The 12,698-nt window shown below is 39.5% G+C and overlaps 1 protein-coding gene across 4 annotated transcripts in view; it reads right to left on the bottom strand.

Annotated features, from left to right (window-relative positions):
• NRXN1 (neurexin 1) overlaps window positions 1-12,698 on the bottom strand; it is a 715,037-nt gene that overhangs the window by 110,693 nt on the left and 591,646 nt on the right. For all 4 annotated transcript variants that reach the window (XM_082756025.1, XM_082756020.1, XM_082756021.1 and 1 more), the window contains one exon: window positions 6,089-6,260. In XM_082756025.1, coding sequence (XP_082612151.1) covers window positions 6,089-6,260 — 172 coding nt within the window. The remainder of the gene's footprint in view (window positions 1-6,088; window positions 6,261-12,698) is intronic.

The following is a 12,698-nucleotide window of genomic DNA, read 5'->3' as shown; positions in this document are numbered from 1 at the left end:
GCGCTTCTTGAACACCATGAGGGATGGTGACTCCACCAGCTCCCTGGGCAGGCCATTCCAGTGCCTGACCACTCTGACAGAAAAAGTTTTTCCTGATATCTAATTTAAATCTCCCCAGGCTCAACTTGCGGCCATTCCCTTGAGTCCTATCATTAGTTATCTGAGAAAAGAGGCCGATGCCCTCCTCATCACAACCTCCCTTCAGGAAGCTGTAGAGTGCAATGAGGTCTCCCCTGAGCTTCCTCTTCTCCAAACTAAACAACCCCAGCTCCCTCAGACACTCCTCACAGGATTTGTGCTCTACACCCCTCACCAGTTTTGTTGCCCATCTCAGGACATGCTCCAGGGCCTCTATGTCTTTCTTCTAGTGAGGGGTCCAAAACTGAACAGTACTCACGGTGCGGTCTCACCATAGTAGGTGAGATGGGCATACAGGGGGATGATCACCTCCCTGCTCCTGCTGGCTACACTATTCCTGATACAAGCCAGAATGCCCTTGGCCTTCTTGGCCACCTGGGCACACTGCTGACTCACGTTCAGCCAAGCATTGATCAACACTCCCAGGTCCCTGTCCTCTTCACAGTCTTCTAGACACTCTGACCCAAGCCTATAGCATTGCATGGGGTTATTGTGGCCAAAGTGCAGGACCCAGCACTTGGCCTTGTTAAATCTCATCCCATTCACCTCAGCCCAGCAGTCCAACCGTATCGAGATCCCTCTGAAGGGCCACCCTACCCTCAGACAGATCGACACTCCCAACTTGGTGTTGCCTGTGAACTTACTGAGGGTACACTCAATCCCCTCGTTCAGGTGATCCTCCCACTCTACTCTGCCCTTGTCAGGCCTCAACTGGAGTACTGTGTCCAGTTCTGGGCTGCCTGGTACAAAAAAGACAGGGATCTCCTGGAAAGAGTCCAGCGGAGGGCCACAAAAATGATACAGGGCCTGGATCATCTTCCCTACAAGGAAAGAGACCTGGGTCTGTTCAGCATTGAGAAAAGAAGACTGAAAGTGGATCTTATTAATGATTACAAGTATCTTAAGTGTGGGAAACAGAGGGATTTGGCCAACCTCTTTTCAGTGGTTTGTGCAGACAGGACAAGGGGCAATGGCCACAAAATGGAGCACCAACATGCGAAAGAACTTCTTCACAGTGAGGGTGACAGAGCATTGGAACAGGCTGTCGAGGGAGGTTGTGGAATCTCCTTCTCTGGAGATACTCAAGGCCCATCTGGATGCCTACCTGGGCAACCTGCTCTAGGGAACCTGCTTTGGCAGGTGGGTTGGACCCAATGATCTCTTGAGGTCCCTTCCAACCCCTACTATTCTGTGATATTGGACAGGCCCTCCCTTTGGGTCATGCTCTCTGCCTGGGGGAGACCATGGTAAAAACTGCAGTCACAGAGACTGCCAGCAGACAGGATGGTCTCAGAAGGGAGGAGGGACAGAACCCCTGTGCCCCACCACAGGAACTCCAACAGCCACCACTGCAGCACGCTGCGGGCGGTTGTAACGCACCGGGCGCTGCTCCCCGTGCCTTGCAGGCACCCCGTGGCACCGCCCTCCTGGGGCTGTTTCTAGGCCGGTCTGGGTGCCGTCGCCATGGCTCTGGCAGCGCCCCCTCCTGTCAGCCGCTCTCCGAGAGCCGGCGTGTGCGGCCGGCTTGGTTGTGCCACTGTCCTGGGTCGCCCCTGGTGAGGCATGGCCCCAATCCCCCCATAACGCGGGGTTGGGTGCTGCGGCTGTGCCGAGGGGGCTGGCCTTGACATAAGGAGCAGAAAGGATGTGCATTGGGTGAAATTGGGTTAGTCTATTGATCAGGAACTCTGACTGCACAGTCGGCAGTTTTCTCATTCCTGTTTAATGTGACTGGAAATTATGCTGCATCCAGGTTAGGATAATCGGAAATCACTATCCAAAAAGAAAGCCAAGGTGAAATATTAAAGTTCTTCAGGCAGATGCAGGGGGATGGCAAACATTAAATAAGCTTAACATCAAATTTAGTTAAGATAGGTGGAACATACAAATGCATTACAGATCTGGACATTTTAGTCAGATATCACAAAATTATAATATGACATTTCTAATCATAGGGCTACCCTTCAGAAATTGACAGAATGAGAAAGGGGGAAAGCAGGATGAACATTTAACAAAAGGCAGAAATTGCACTGCCACTGCACTCAGAGAAACAGCAAGAGAGGAACTTTGCAGTCACACACACACACAAAAACACTTTGACAGGAATCCAAAAGCATGTGTGTACTGAATTTTAAACCCATGTTTCTGAAAATCATCCAGCCCTAATCTAATCATAGAATCATTCAGATTGGAAAAGATCTCTATAATCATCTAGTCCAACCTTTAATCCAGTACTAAAGTCCACCACTAAACCATGCTACTAAGTTCTACATCTCCATGTTTCTTGAAGAGCTCCAGGGATGTTGACTCAACCACTTCCCTGGGCAGGCTATCCTAATGCCACACAAACCTTTCAGAAAAGAAGTTTCACCTGATATCCAACCTAAACCTCCCCTGGCACAACTTGAGGCCATTTCCATTCATGTTATCCCTTGTTGAAGATCTTCAAATATCTAGGATTTAAAAAAAAAAATCTCCCCCTATAATCCAGAAACAGACAGCAACGTTTAAAAGGGTAGCTATCCTCCACAACTGCCCATCCCACCTGTTTCCCTTTTATGTCTCTCTCATTTCACATCTGCTCAGATACAAACTGAAGGTGGATTGGCCCAGACAATAGTCCTGAATATTGTCAGAGAATCATGTACAAAAGAAACATAGGTTGTAGTCATCAACCAGGATCGTGTCTGAATTTCATACAGCTCTAGAACAAATTGCAGAAACTGGCTGTGGAAATCCAATGGAGCACTGAGATATGATACTTCCTGCAAGACGTCTACTTCTTTGACTGCTGATGAAGCAACACTAGAGAACCATGTGTGTTGCACCAGCTGGAAGACCCTTTACAAGAGAGTTGAACTCTGAGCAGCTCCAGAGACGCAGGACCGAATTCAGGCTTCCTACAAATCCCACACAGTCTTGTGGCAAGCTCTTTTGAAAAAGTTGCTTACTAGAAGTATCAACTGGGGTGCCCACAGGCATCTTTCTAGCAGATAACACAACACTGACTGTTAGTTGGCCTCAAAACCATCCTCTGTGCCATTATCTGCAGCAGTTAGATGGGGCTGTGGGAAGTCTATGTAGGCAATGAAACAGGAAAATCCTGAAACCCTGACCAGAACTTCCTCTCAGAAAATTTTCACCCTATATTTTTAGATGATGATCAAAACCAAGCAACGTGCAATGTCTTGTACTCAGACACTCCAACCAGAACTGTAATTCAGAATATATTTTTTCCTTGTAGAGAGAGGAAAATTGATTAGTTGGTATGCTTTAGGCAACCATTATTTGTTTGTTTGTTTATTTTGGAAATCCAGTGTATTTAAGAATAGCAAACTTACTAATTAAGCTGCTAATCTTGCTTCTATTCTTAATAAAAAATAATAATTAAAAAAATCAACAACCAAAATTAGAAGAGATAAACCTTTGCTTATGTACAGTGGTGTGGATACGTTAAAAATTATGCAGGAAAAAATACTAATCAGAAAACAAGCACAAAGCAAAAAGAATATTCTTTCTAGCACTGAACTGAAAGCTAATGAGCCCTCACTCATGCAAATGACATTAAATTTGTTTCAACTTGTACAACTGCAAAATGTCCTCCATCAAAAACAGGAGCAATTGGCAAATTTGTTGGTTAATCACTACTGCCAAACACTATTGTCAGTCACTAAAACAGCAACAGCAGCAGGACATCTAAATTGGGTGCAGCAGCATTTGCCAAACTGTGTTGTCTTATATCACACTTAGAACTGAACTGGCAGTGATATCTTTTAATAGAGTGCCATTAATCTCTTCAGAGCAGTATAAACTTTGGTCAAATGCATTATAGTCTTCTGGACAGGCCTGTGTCTTTTCTATAAGTTACCTCAATAGCAGTCTATGAAGAAACTAGTTTAAAAAGGATGTAAGTGAAGAATACCTAACCTGATGGAACAGCATGGAAATATAAAATAAAGATATGGCTAGACACTTTCATGATGGAAGGAGAGGAAAAGAAATGGAAGATGAAAATGGGGAGGATGGATTTCAAAAGCAATGCTATGGAATAAAAGAGCCATAAAATATTACTAAAGGAAAGTAAATTAAAGAAACTTAAGGAAACTGAAGACCAACAGTAGTCTTGGAAGATCCAGTAATAACATAAGTCAAGGAATTCTGTACCCTCTCTGATGAAACAACTGAAAATGCATTCAAATGTAGGTTGTGTATGGATTGCTTGAAGAAACTCAGAAAGTTCTAGTTTTTGTCACAGAAAAAAATCGACCTCCAGTAATCCTATCCCAAGGAAATCACTCTGTTTTCTGTATCAATCTATGTTCAGTGTAAATAAATTCTGTGTGACAATATTCTCAGAACTCAACTGCAGTTCATCCTTGTTGTAACCATGTTGTATTTTCATGAAGAAACAGAACAGACAAGAAAAAGAAAATGTTTTCAAACTTATAATTTATGTATTATATATATATATGTATTCCATTCTGCTACATACTGCTCAGACGTTAACTGAAACATGCTTCTCCCCAGCTTCTACCATCTTATTTCAGCTACCATTTGTCAAGCACTGTAAAAGTTGGAAAACAAGGAGGAAACAGGAATATCTAAGAGATCATAGGACATATTTCATTCAGTATCTTCCAAACTCTTTTCCCAAGAGTTTAACACTTCTCAGATATATCTCTAACCTAAAGCCATGAATCATGGCTAAGAGCCAGAACTGTCACTCTTTCATAACATATTAGCATACAAATTGTTGTCTTTTTTTTTTTTTTTTTTTCAGACAATGCCTGCTATAGTAATTTCACTTGAGATCCATATTTTCATTTTTATATTTAATTCTAAATTATCTCCAAGAAATTATCCGAAAGATGGTATTTCACCCAAGGAATATTTTTCTATTTATTTATTTATTTTGATCAGTTTAACTGTTGGACTGCTACCCAAACACCAACTTAAAAAAACAAATCCTAAATACCAATAATTGGAACAGAGAATGGCTTATCCAATTTCCTGTTCCACCATCAAAATGAAAAAAACTTTTACTGTTAAATCAGAACCATCATTTCTGTAATAGCAAATAGGCAACCCAGAATACCTTTCACTTAGATCTCTGGATTTGCTGCTTTTTATTAATAGTAAAAACACTTATACCAACTGTTAACAGATAACGTGCACATTTGTAAGTTACCCTTCATAGCTTAGTAGCAGTACTCAGTGAGAAAGGGTTTGCATATCTGAAAAAACTGTTGCCTTTAACAATGAATAAAATAAGGTAATCTTCAGTGCATGACATTTGCATAAAATTAAATATGGGCCCAATCAAGGAAGCTCTATATTAACACAAGTGGTCATGTTGAAGTAACCAGCATCCCCTACATAAACAATATAGCATAGTTTGCATTTTTAAGTGAAGACATGTTAATTTGGTTGGTTGGTTCTTCAACTAATATCTGAACACCTTTTGGTTTACACTTAGAACAATTCTACTAAGTTCAAACATTTTAATAACCTTTTGTAATTAAAAGAACACAGATAACCGATTCCTCAGAAATGTTTTACCCAATCTGTTGGAGATCGATTTGGGAGTCACTTTGTAGCTTTTGTCAAAGCCTTTTCCTCTCCCTCCCCCCTTCCCCCCAGAAAAAAACCCAAACCAAACCAAAACAAACAACAACAAAAAATATTCCAATAAAAAACAATGAAAACAAGGAATAAACTCACAATTTCAAACATTGATAACTGTATTTTTTCACTTCCAGTAATAACTTGAATTTATGCTTTTAAATTAATTAGGAAATGCTATCATCATGAACTGCATATTGCTCCAGACTCTTTAACTACTTAATTAGCTACTAAAACACTGCAAAGGAGCATTAAAAGAGGAGCAAAATGATCAATTCTCTACATATCCCCCACCCTTTTACACACAAAAGGTTGTGTAAGCACTTACCTGCGGGGTAGCGTTCAATAACTGGCCAGTTGTCCACCTGTAATGTGGCATTGCCACCACTTCTCGTGAAACGTACTACATGGTATTTTCCGTCATTAATGATTGCGTTGATCTCTTCGATAGAGATGTCATCAGTTCCAACATTAAATTTAACTCCAATTTTTCCCTGGTGCTGCATATTAAAAAAATAAAATAAAATAAAGGGGGAGAAGGGAAGGAGAAAAAGAAGAACTAATTAAGAGTTGTTTTAGCAAGACAGTGTGTCATATAGGAAAAGATTTCCAACAACATCTTCCCTCCTCAGATTTAACTTCTGAAGGCTTGCATGTGGCAATGACAAGCCTCCTGACAGTTCAGTACGTCCAGGACGTTGCTTTGATGGATAATTGATATTCCAAATGAATTATTTCACCAAATTGAGTTCTCTCTTTTTCCAAGACCAAGACAAGGAGGGGGAAGGAAGATGAAAGCTCATTTTCTTTCTTTGTCCCCCTCCCTCACCTCCAAGAGAATTAAACACCTTTCTTTCCTTTTAGGGTTTCAAAATGGAAAGCCTCAGAGTGTCACTTGGAAACTTGGAAGAAGTATGAGGATTTGCATTTCATGTTTTTTTTTTTTGTTTGTTTGTTTGTTTTGTTTGTTTGTTTTTTGTTTGTTTGTTTGTTTTTTGTTTTTTGTTTTTTTTTTTCCCCCGAGTGGAGAAAGTCTTTTCATCACATTGTGCTAACTCCAAATCATTAAGACAAGGATGTACCAAGTGACAAATGGAGTTTCCTGATCTGAGCTTGACAGGAATGAAAGGCATTTGTGAAACAGACAGCATCTTGTTCTCACTGATGAGCAAGACTCATTCTTCTGCTGAGATTAGCCTGTAAACTCCTGTGTGTGAGAGTGCATCCACCTAAGGAGGCTTCACAACATTCATACCCAGGACTAAGGCTGTTAGTTTTCCAGAGAATTGAGATATTGGCATGTCTTCATTTTTAATTATTAAAGTGAACATGTGAATAGGACATTTAGAGTTTAACAAAGACTTTTAAAGAGCATTAGAATTTTAACTTAAGGGTTTCATGATTTTTTTTTCTCCTCTAGAAGTAATTATATTCCTGAATAAGGACATTTATTAAATTAAGGAGAAAAAGAAAGAACTGCACAGCATGACATTAGGGGGTTGTGCATAATAAGTGGCAATCTTATGTGAAATTTCATGTTGCTCGTACTGGTACTTTTCTTAAAAGTTAAAAAAAAAACTTAATGTTTTTACACTACCATGTGCAACGCAATGAAACATTTCACTTCATACCTCTTGGTATGAATACCACTTTGATCTTTCCAGACTCAGCTTCACCTCTCCAGCAAAGCTTTTCTGTCTGCTCTCTCTTTCTCTTACTATCCTGGCAACACACCTCGTAGTAGCTCCTCACCTCTGGAGGTCTCCCAAGTGGTTAACTCAGGAGTTCTTCCACTTTAATTTATTTTTAAATATCTGACTGCAACTTCCAGTACTACATGCATTTTCCATTTACACAGTTAAGCAGCTGCTGAACACCTCTGTAGAAATTTCCACAACCCTGTGGAAGCTCTTGCCATACTAAGTTGTACTTTTCTTCATGTTGCTATCACCTCTTCAGCTATGATTTTTTTTATAAACTATAAAAGGACCATTTTATATTGACATTTGCAGAATGAGTCTGAAAAACTAATTTTTAAATTTATTTACTTTCTCAGTTGCTTAATCAAGTTCTAAACATACCTATTCTCTCCTTGTGGTTTGTCTTAGCATTTCACTATTGACTTTCTCTATCTCCTACTTTTCCATGTCTATAAGGTGTCAGTGAGGGATCTGCCTCACCTAGCACATGCACTCCCCTTCTTCCACCTCAGGTGTGAGTTGCAGAGCAATCTCCCAGTTATCCTGGGAGAATAACCATAGCTTTTCTTTATTGCAGCTGGTTCAACTATGGTTTAGAATAGATTTCAACACTTTTCTCCCATGGATCCAATAGCTTACTTGCTTCACCTGTTTCTTTCATATGCTTATATAGAGAAATATATACAAAGAAATACAACATTGTTTTGGCCCTAATGCCATCTCTTCTTTTGAAAATATATGAAATGCAGAAGAATGGCATGCTAATGATAATGACATATGCACCCTTTCACAACACTTACAAGCAATCAAAGGCATTGAGGATTAAAAAAAAGCCGACTAATTTCACAGTGATTCATAATTATAGTATTCATAACCTACACTTTGCATACCTGCTTTTCTATTTGCTATATATATTTCTATACATATATATATATACATATTCTTTTAGATGAAAAAATGACAAAGGAAAAAAAAAAACAGAACACCTTTCAGTGAATAGGACAGGTGCAGGCAAAATGAAGTGGCATAAAAGGTGAATATATTATCACCTTTTCCAAAATAAGATAATGTGGTGCTGCACTGTAAATGGCTAGGCACTTTCAAGTGAAATTAATGTTTTACAGACACAAGTGCAGACCTTTATTTAACCTTACTTGATGCATACATACCTGCAAGTGAAAAAATAAGTTTCCCTGACTTCCTTACATTTGTGCAGAAGTACTGTGCACAGCGCACAAAGCACACAGCTGCATTAGCAAAGTATATTAATCTAATAGCTGATAATAGACTGTAGAGATTATTTTTGGTTGTATTCCTAATCTATTTGTGTAGCCGAGAATGTGAAAAACTCTAAGGGAGATGTTTCTTTTTTTTTCCTCCACCCCCCCTTTTTTTTTTTTTTATACCTCTTCAGCATCTATAGGAATTTATGTAACCTCATATAAAACAAGGAAGCAAATCTGAGTTTCAAGTTTAAGTCTTAATAATAAGACTTAAAAATATTTAAGTTTGGCCTCTGACTATCATGCTAAACATGATACGGAATAGAACTCCATTGTGCATGGTACTTTAAAACCTCAATACACAATTATTATTGTGGATCAGCTGAAGTACAGTAACCTGTTGAGATAACCTGATCTCAGCCCCATGATATTTAATATAATTAGAAAGGACTGCCTTTTTTAAAACTGAAGCATACTGAATTACTATTTCCACTTCTTAACCTTTGCGAGCCTCAGTTACATAGTGCAGTAGTAGAAATACCATTTCCTTTATCACTTGTTCATCCATAATAATATTTTAGTTAGTCTTCCAATCAGAAATGGTCTCAGACAAATGCTCAATCTGAGTTTCCCTCTTAGCACCCTCATGATGGGTACTACAGGAATGTTTGTGTATTACCAAGTATCACAATAAGTCAGCATTACTGTTGAATGATATTGTCCTTGCCTGTGACCTGAAATAGGAGAGCATTTCACACTCATGTTTCTAGGGGTTTATTTTTGCCCTCTAGAAAAGATGATCATTTCATAGCTCCCTGGTAAAAATCAGATCTGTTCATAGAGTCTGTAGAAGTCTACCAGACTGTTTACAGCTCAGCCTGGTTTCATTTTTCTCCCAGTTGAGAGGGAACATAGTAATGGAATCAACTAATTTTCTACTGTGTCTTTATCTAATCTGAACCAGAACAGCCAAAACAGCGTAGACATGTAGGAAATGGGAAAGTCTCCAATTTTCTCTTTGATAGGGGATAGAGAGAGGACACTTTCAGGAGACGTAAAAAACATTTCAAGTAACAGTGTAAACGTTCTCTGTCTCTGGAACTTTGAACTTCAAACCAGAAAACACTATGAATATTGCTTGCAAGCATCACACCACCACCACTCCCCAGGACAAAGCAGCAGAGGAACCTCTGATTCACCTACAGAGAAACTCAGCAACACTGAGCTCCAAACAGCAGTTCTTCAGAAAAACAAAACTTTCAGTTTGCAGGTGTTTTGTGCTTGTGGCTCTCCTGAGATCAGGGTTAACTTTCTCTCTACAGCATCACCCAGGAAGATGAGCACACTTGGTGTTACCTCAAGTAACCCTACACGTTAATGCAACACGTAACATAAGCTTTGCCTACAGTTCCACCTCTGCAGTCCAGCCACTTGCAGGAATCCAGACTCACAGGGTGAAGATTAATATGCTAATGCCTCAAGTTAGCTTCACATGACCCAGCACGCTTGCAGCCCAGAAAATCAACCACATTCTGGGCTGCACCAAAAGAAGCGTGGCAGCAGGTCAAGGTAGGTGATTCTCCCCCTCTACTCTACTCTCAGGAGACCCCACCTGGAGTACTGTGTTCAGCTTTAGGGCCCTCAATATCAGGAAGATATGGACCTATTAGAGTGAGTCCAGAGGACAGCCATAAATATTATCAAGGGGCTGGAGCACCTCTCCTACGAAGACAAGCTGAGAACCATTCTATGATAAAAGTGTGAGACCAGTTAGATAGAAAGATAGGACTTAGAGGTGGAGGTCCAATTCTATATTCTCAACGAGCTCTGAAATGTTAATAGTTTTGTTTACTCAGACAGTATAGGTGCACGCCTATATACCAGTCATGTCAATGTATTTTGTCTTCAAAAGCACTGGTAGCTACTATTGTACTCTAGCAAATTTTCAGGAATTGCATGCTTTAAATTCTTCTACCTTGGCTTTAACAAGATTCTGACAGCACTGTAAATGCTGATAAACCTGAGAACCAAGTGAAAAAGGTGAAATGCAAAGCAAGCCAGCAACTGACAGTGCAATTTGTTTCCTGCCAGACCCTGCTCCTGTGCTACCGATCTGCCAACTCCAAAAGCAATAAAAGTTACAGCAGTATAAAATACACATATATACATCTCCAGAATAATGATATTTTCTATGGCATTGTCAGGGTTTTGCTGCTCTCTGTAGTAATAATTCTGGAATCAGTCAAACAGCTACGTGCAAATTTGGCACAACAGTAGTTTTAGAAGAGACCACAGACAACCTAAGCTCATAATACTTACAACCTTTAACCACTTCCAAAGAAAAGTAATAAAACTGTGACTCCCCCAGGTGAACAAATAGAGGGAAAAAACAAAACAAAACAAAACATTCATTCCTGCCAGCTTGTATCTTATAAAATCACTGCCCAGAGGCACAACTTTCTGGTGAATGCAGGTAACAAAATCTTAGAACTAACTGATGACTTACTTTGATTTTATTAAGGAATAAATTTATTGAGTTCAACTGAGAAAACTGAGACCAATTTCACTGAAATATAATCAGAGGCCAATATTCTATATTATAGAAATGCATGCAGAATCATTAAAATAATTATAGTATGAATCCTCTAGGGACACGTCTATGTATGAATAGTACTCTTTTCTCAGGAAGTGAGGAGGGGGGTGTATAATGGACAGAAGATACATTTGAACTGCAAGATTAATTGAGTAACTACGTATGTTTTAGCCAAACGATCCAATAGTATTTCTTATTAACATCTATTATCTTCCAGAGGAAACGTTTCTTGGAGAAGGGCTTTGGAAATGTTGTCGTGGTTTTGCCTGGGAAAGTTAATTTTCTTCATAGATGCTGGCTTTTTTTTTTTTTTTTTTTTTTTTTTTGTTATTTTTGATAAAAAATCTGGCAATAACACACTGATGCTTTAGTTATTGCTGAGCAGTACTTACACAGAGCTAATTAATGACTTTTCAGCTTGTTGTGCTACCCTGCCAGTGAGGAGGTTGGGGGTGCCTAACGAGCTGGGAGGGGACACAGCCAGGACAGCTGACCCAGACCAACCGAAGGGACATTCCTACCATGTGGTATCACACTCAGCAATAAAAGCTGAGGTAAAGGAGGAAAAAGAAGGAAAGGGACATTTGGAACAATGGCATTTGTCTCCTCAAGAAACCATTACGCATGATGAGCCCTGCCTTCCTGGAAGCGAACAGAGATAATAATCAACCTAATTTTCATCAGCGGTAATAAAATATTTCAGTCTACTGCAAGAAAGTTTTTGGTCTACTGAAGGAAAACTTACTATAGGCATAGACATTCTTGCATCTTCCCTCATCCTGAGTACTTACAGTGGGGTTTTGTCTCTTCATGAGCTCAGAAAGGTAACTATTTCCTGCGATGAATTACAGCTTGCATCATATCACTGCTTGACATACTATAGAAAACATAGGAGGGGCTTGAAAACTCTATCATACAGCTAGCAGGCAAAGTTATCAGTTCTAGGTTGGCACTTCAAGCAAGGAGGAAAGGTTTTTGCTAATGTTTGGTAGGGTACATCCACTCTGTATTCAGTCTTTTATGGATTGGTATCTGACAAGACCAAAGCTGTTCAGTTTCTCCTTCTTTTCCCAAAAGCTGTAAATACTTAGCTATGGTGGAGGCAAAAAATTCTTTTCCTTTTCCCGATTGCTAAGTGAAGGACTGACCTATTCCCTATGCTCCTTCTTTCCAGTTCTCAACATTTTTTTGCATCTTTCCTCATATTTGCTTATTTCTTAAACCCATAGCTCTGCAGTCCTTGGGATATGAGAAAGTCTCACTTTTCATTTTAAAATAAGTTCCTAGTTCTAATAATTGTACAGAAAAGCTTAGAACCCAAAGCCTTATGGGCTACTGCAAGAGAAGGCTAATAGAAAGAACTGAAAATCTGTTAAATCCCATGATTTTAAACTAAATGCTTTACTTTTTTTTTTTTTTTTC

Source organism: Aythya marila (assembly GCF_965140915.1).
Source record: "Aythya marila genome assembly, chromosome: 3".
Taxonomy (NCBI): Eukaryota; Metazoa; Chordata; class Aves; order Anseriformes; family Anatidae; genus Aythya; species Aythya marila.
The sequence above is the reverse complement of the archived record's forward strand: the minus strand, read 5'-3'. Positions and strand labels throughout refer to the sequence as shown.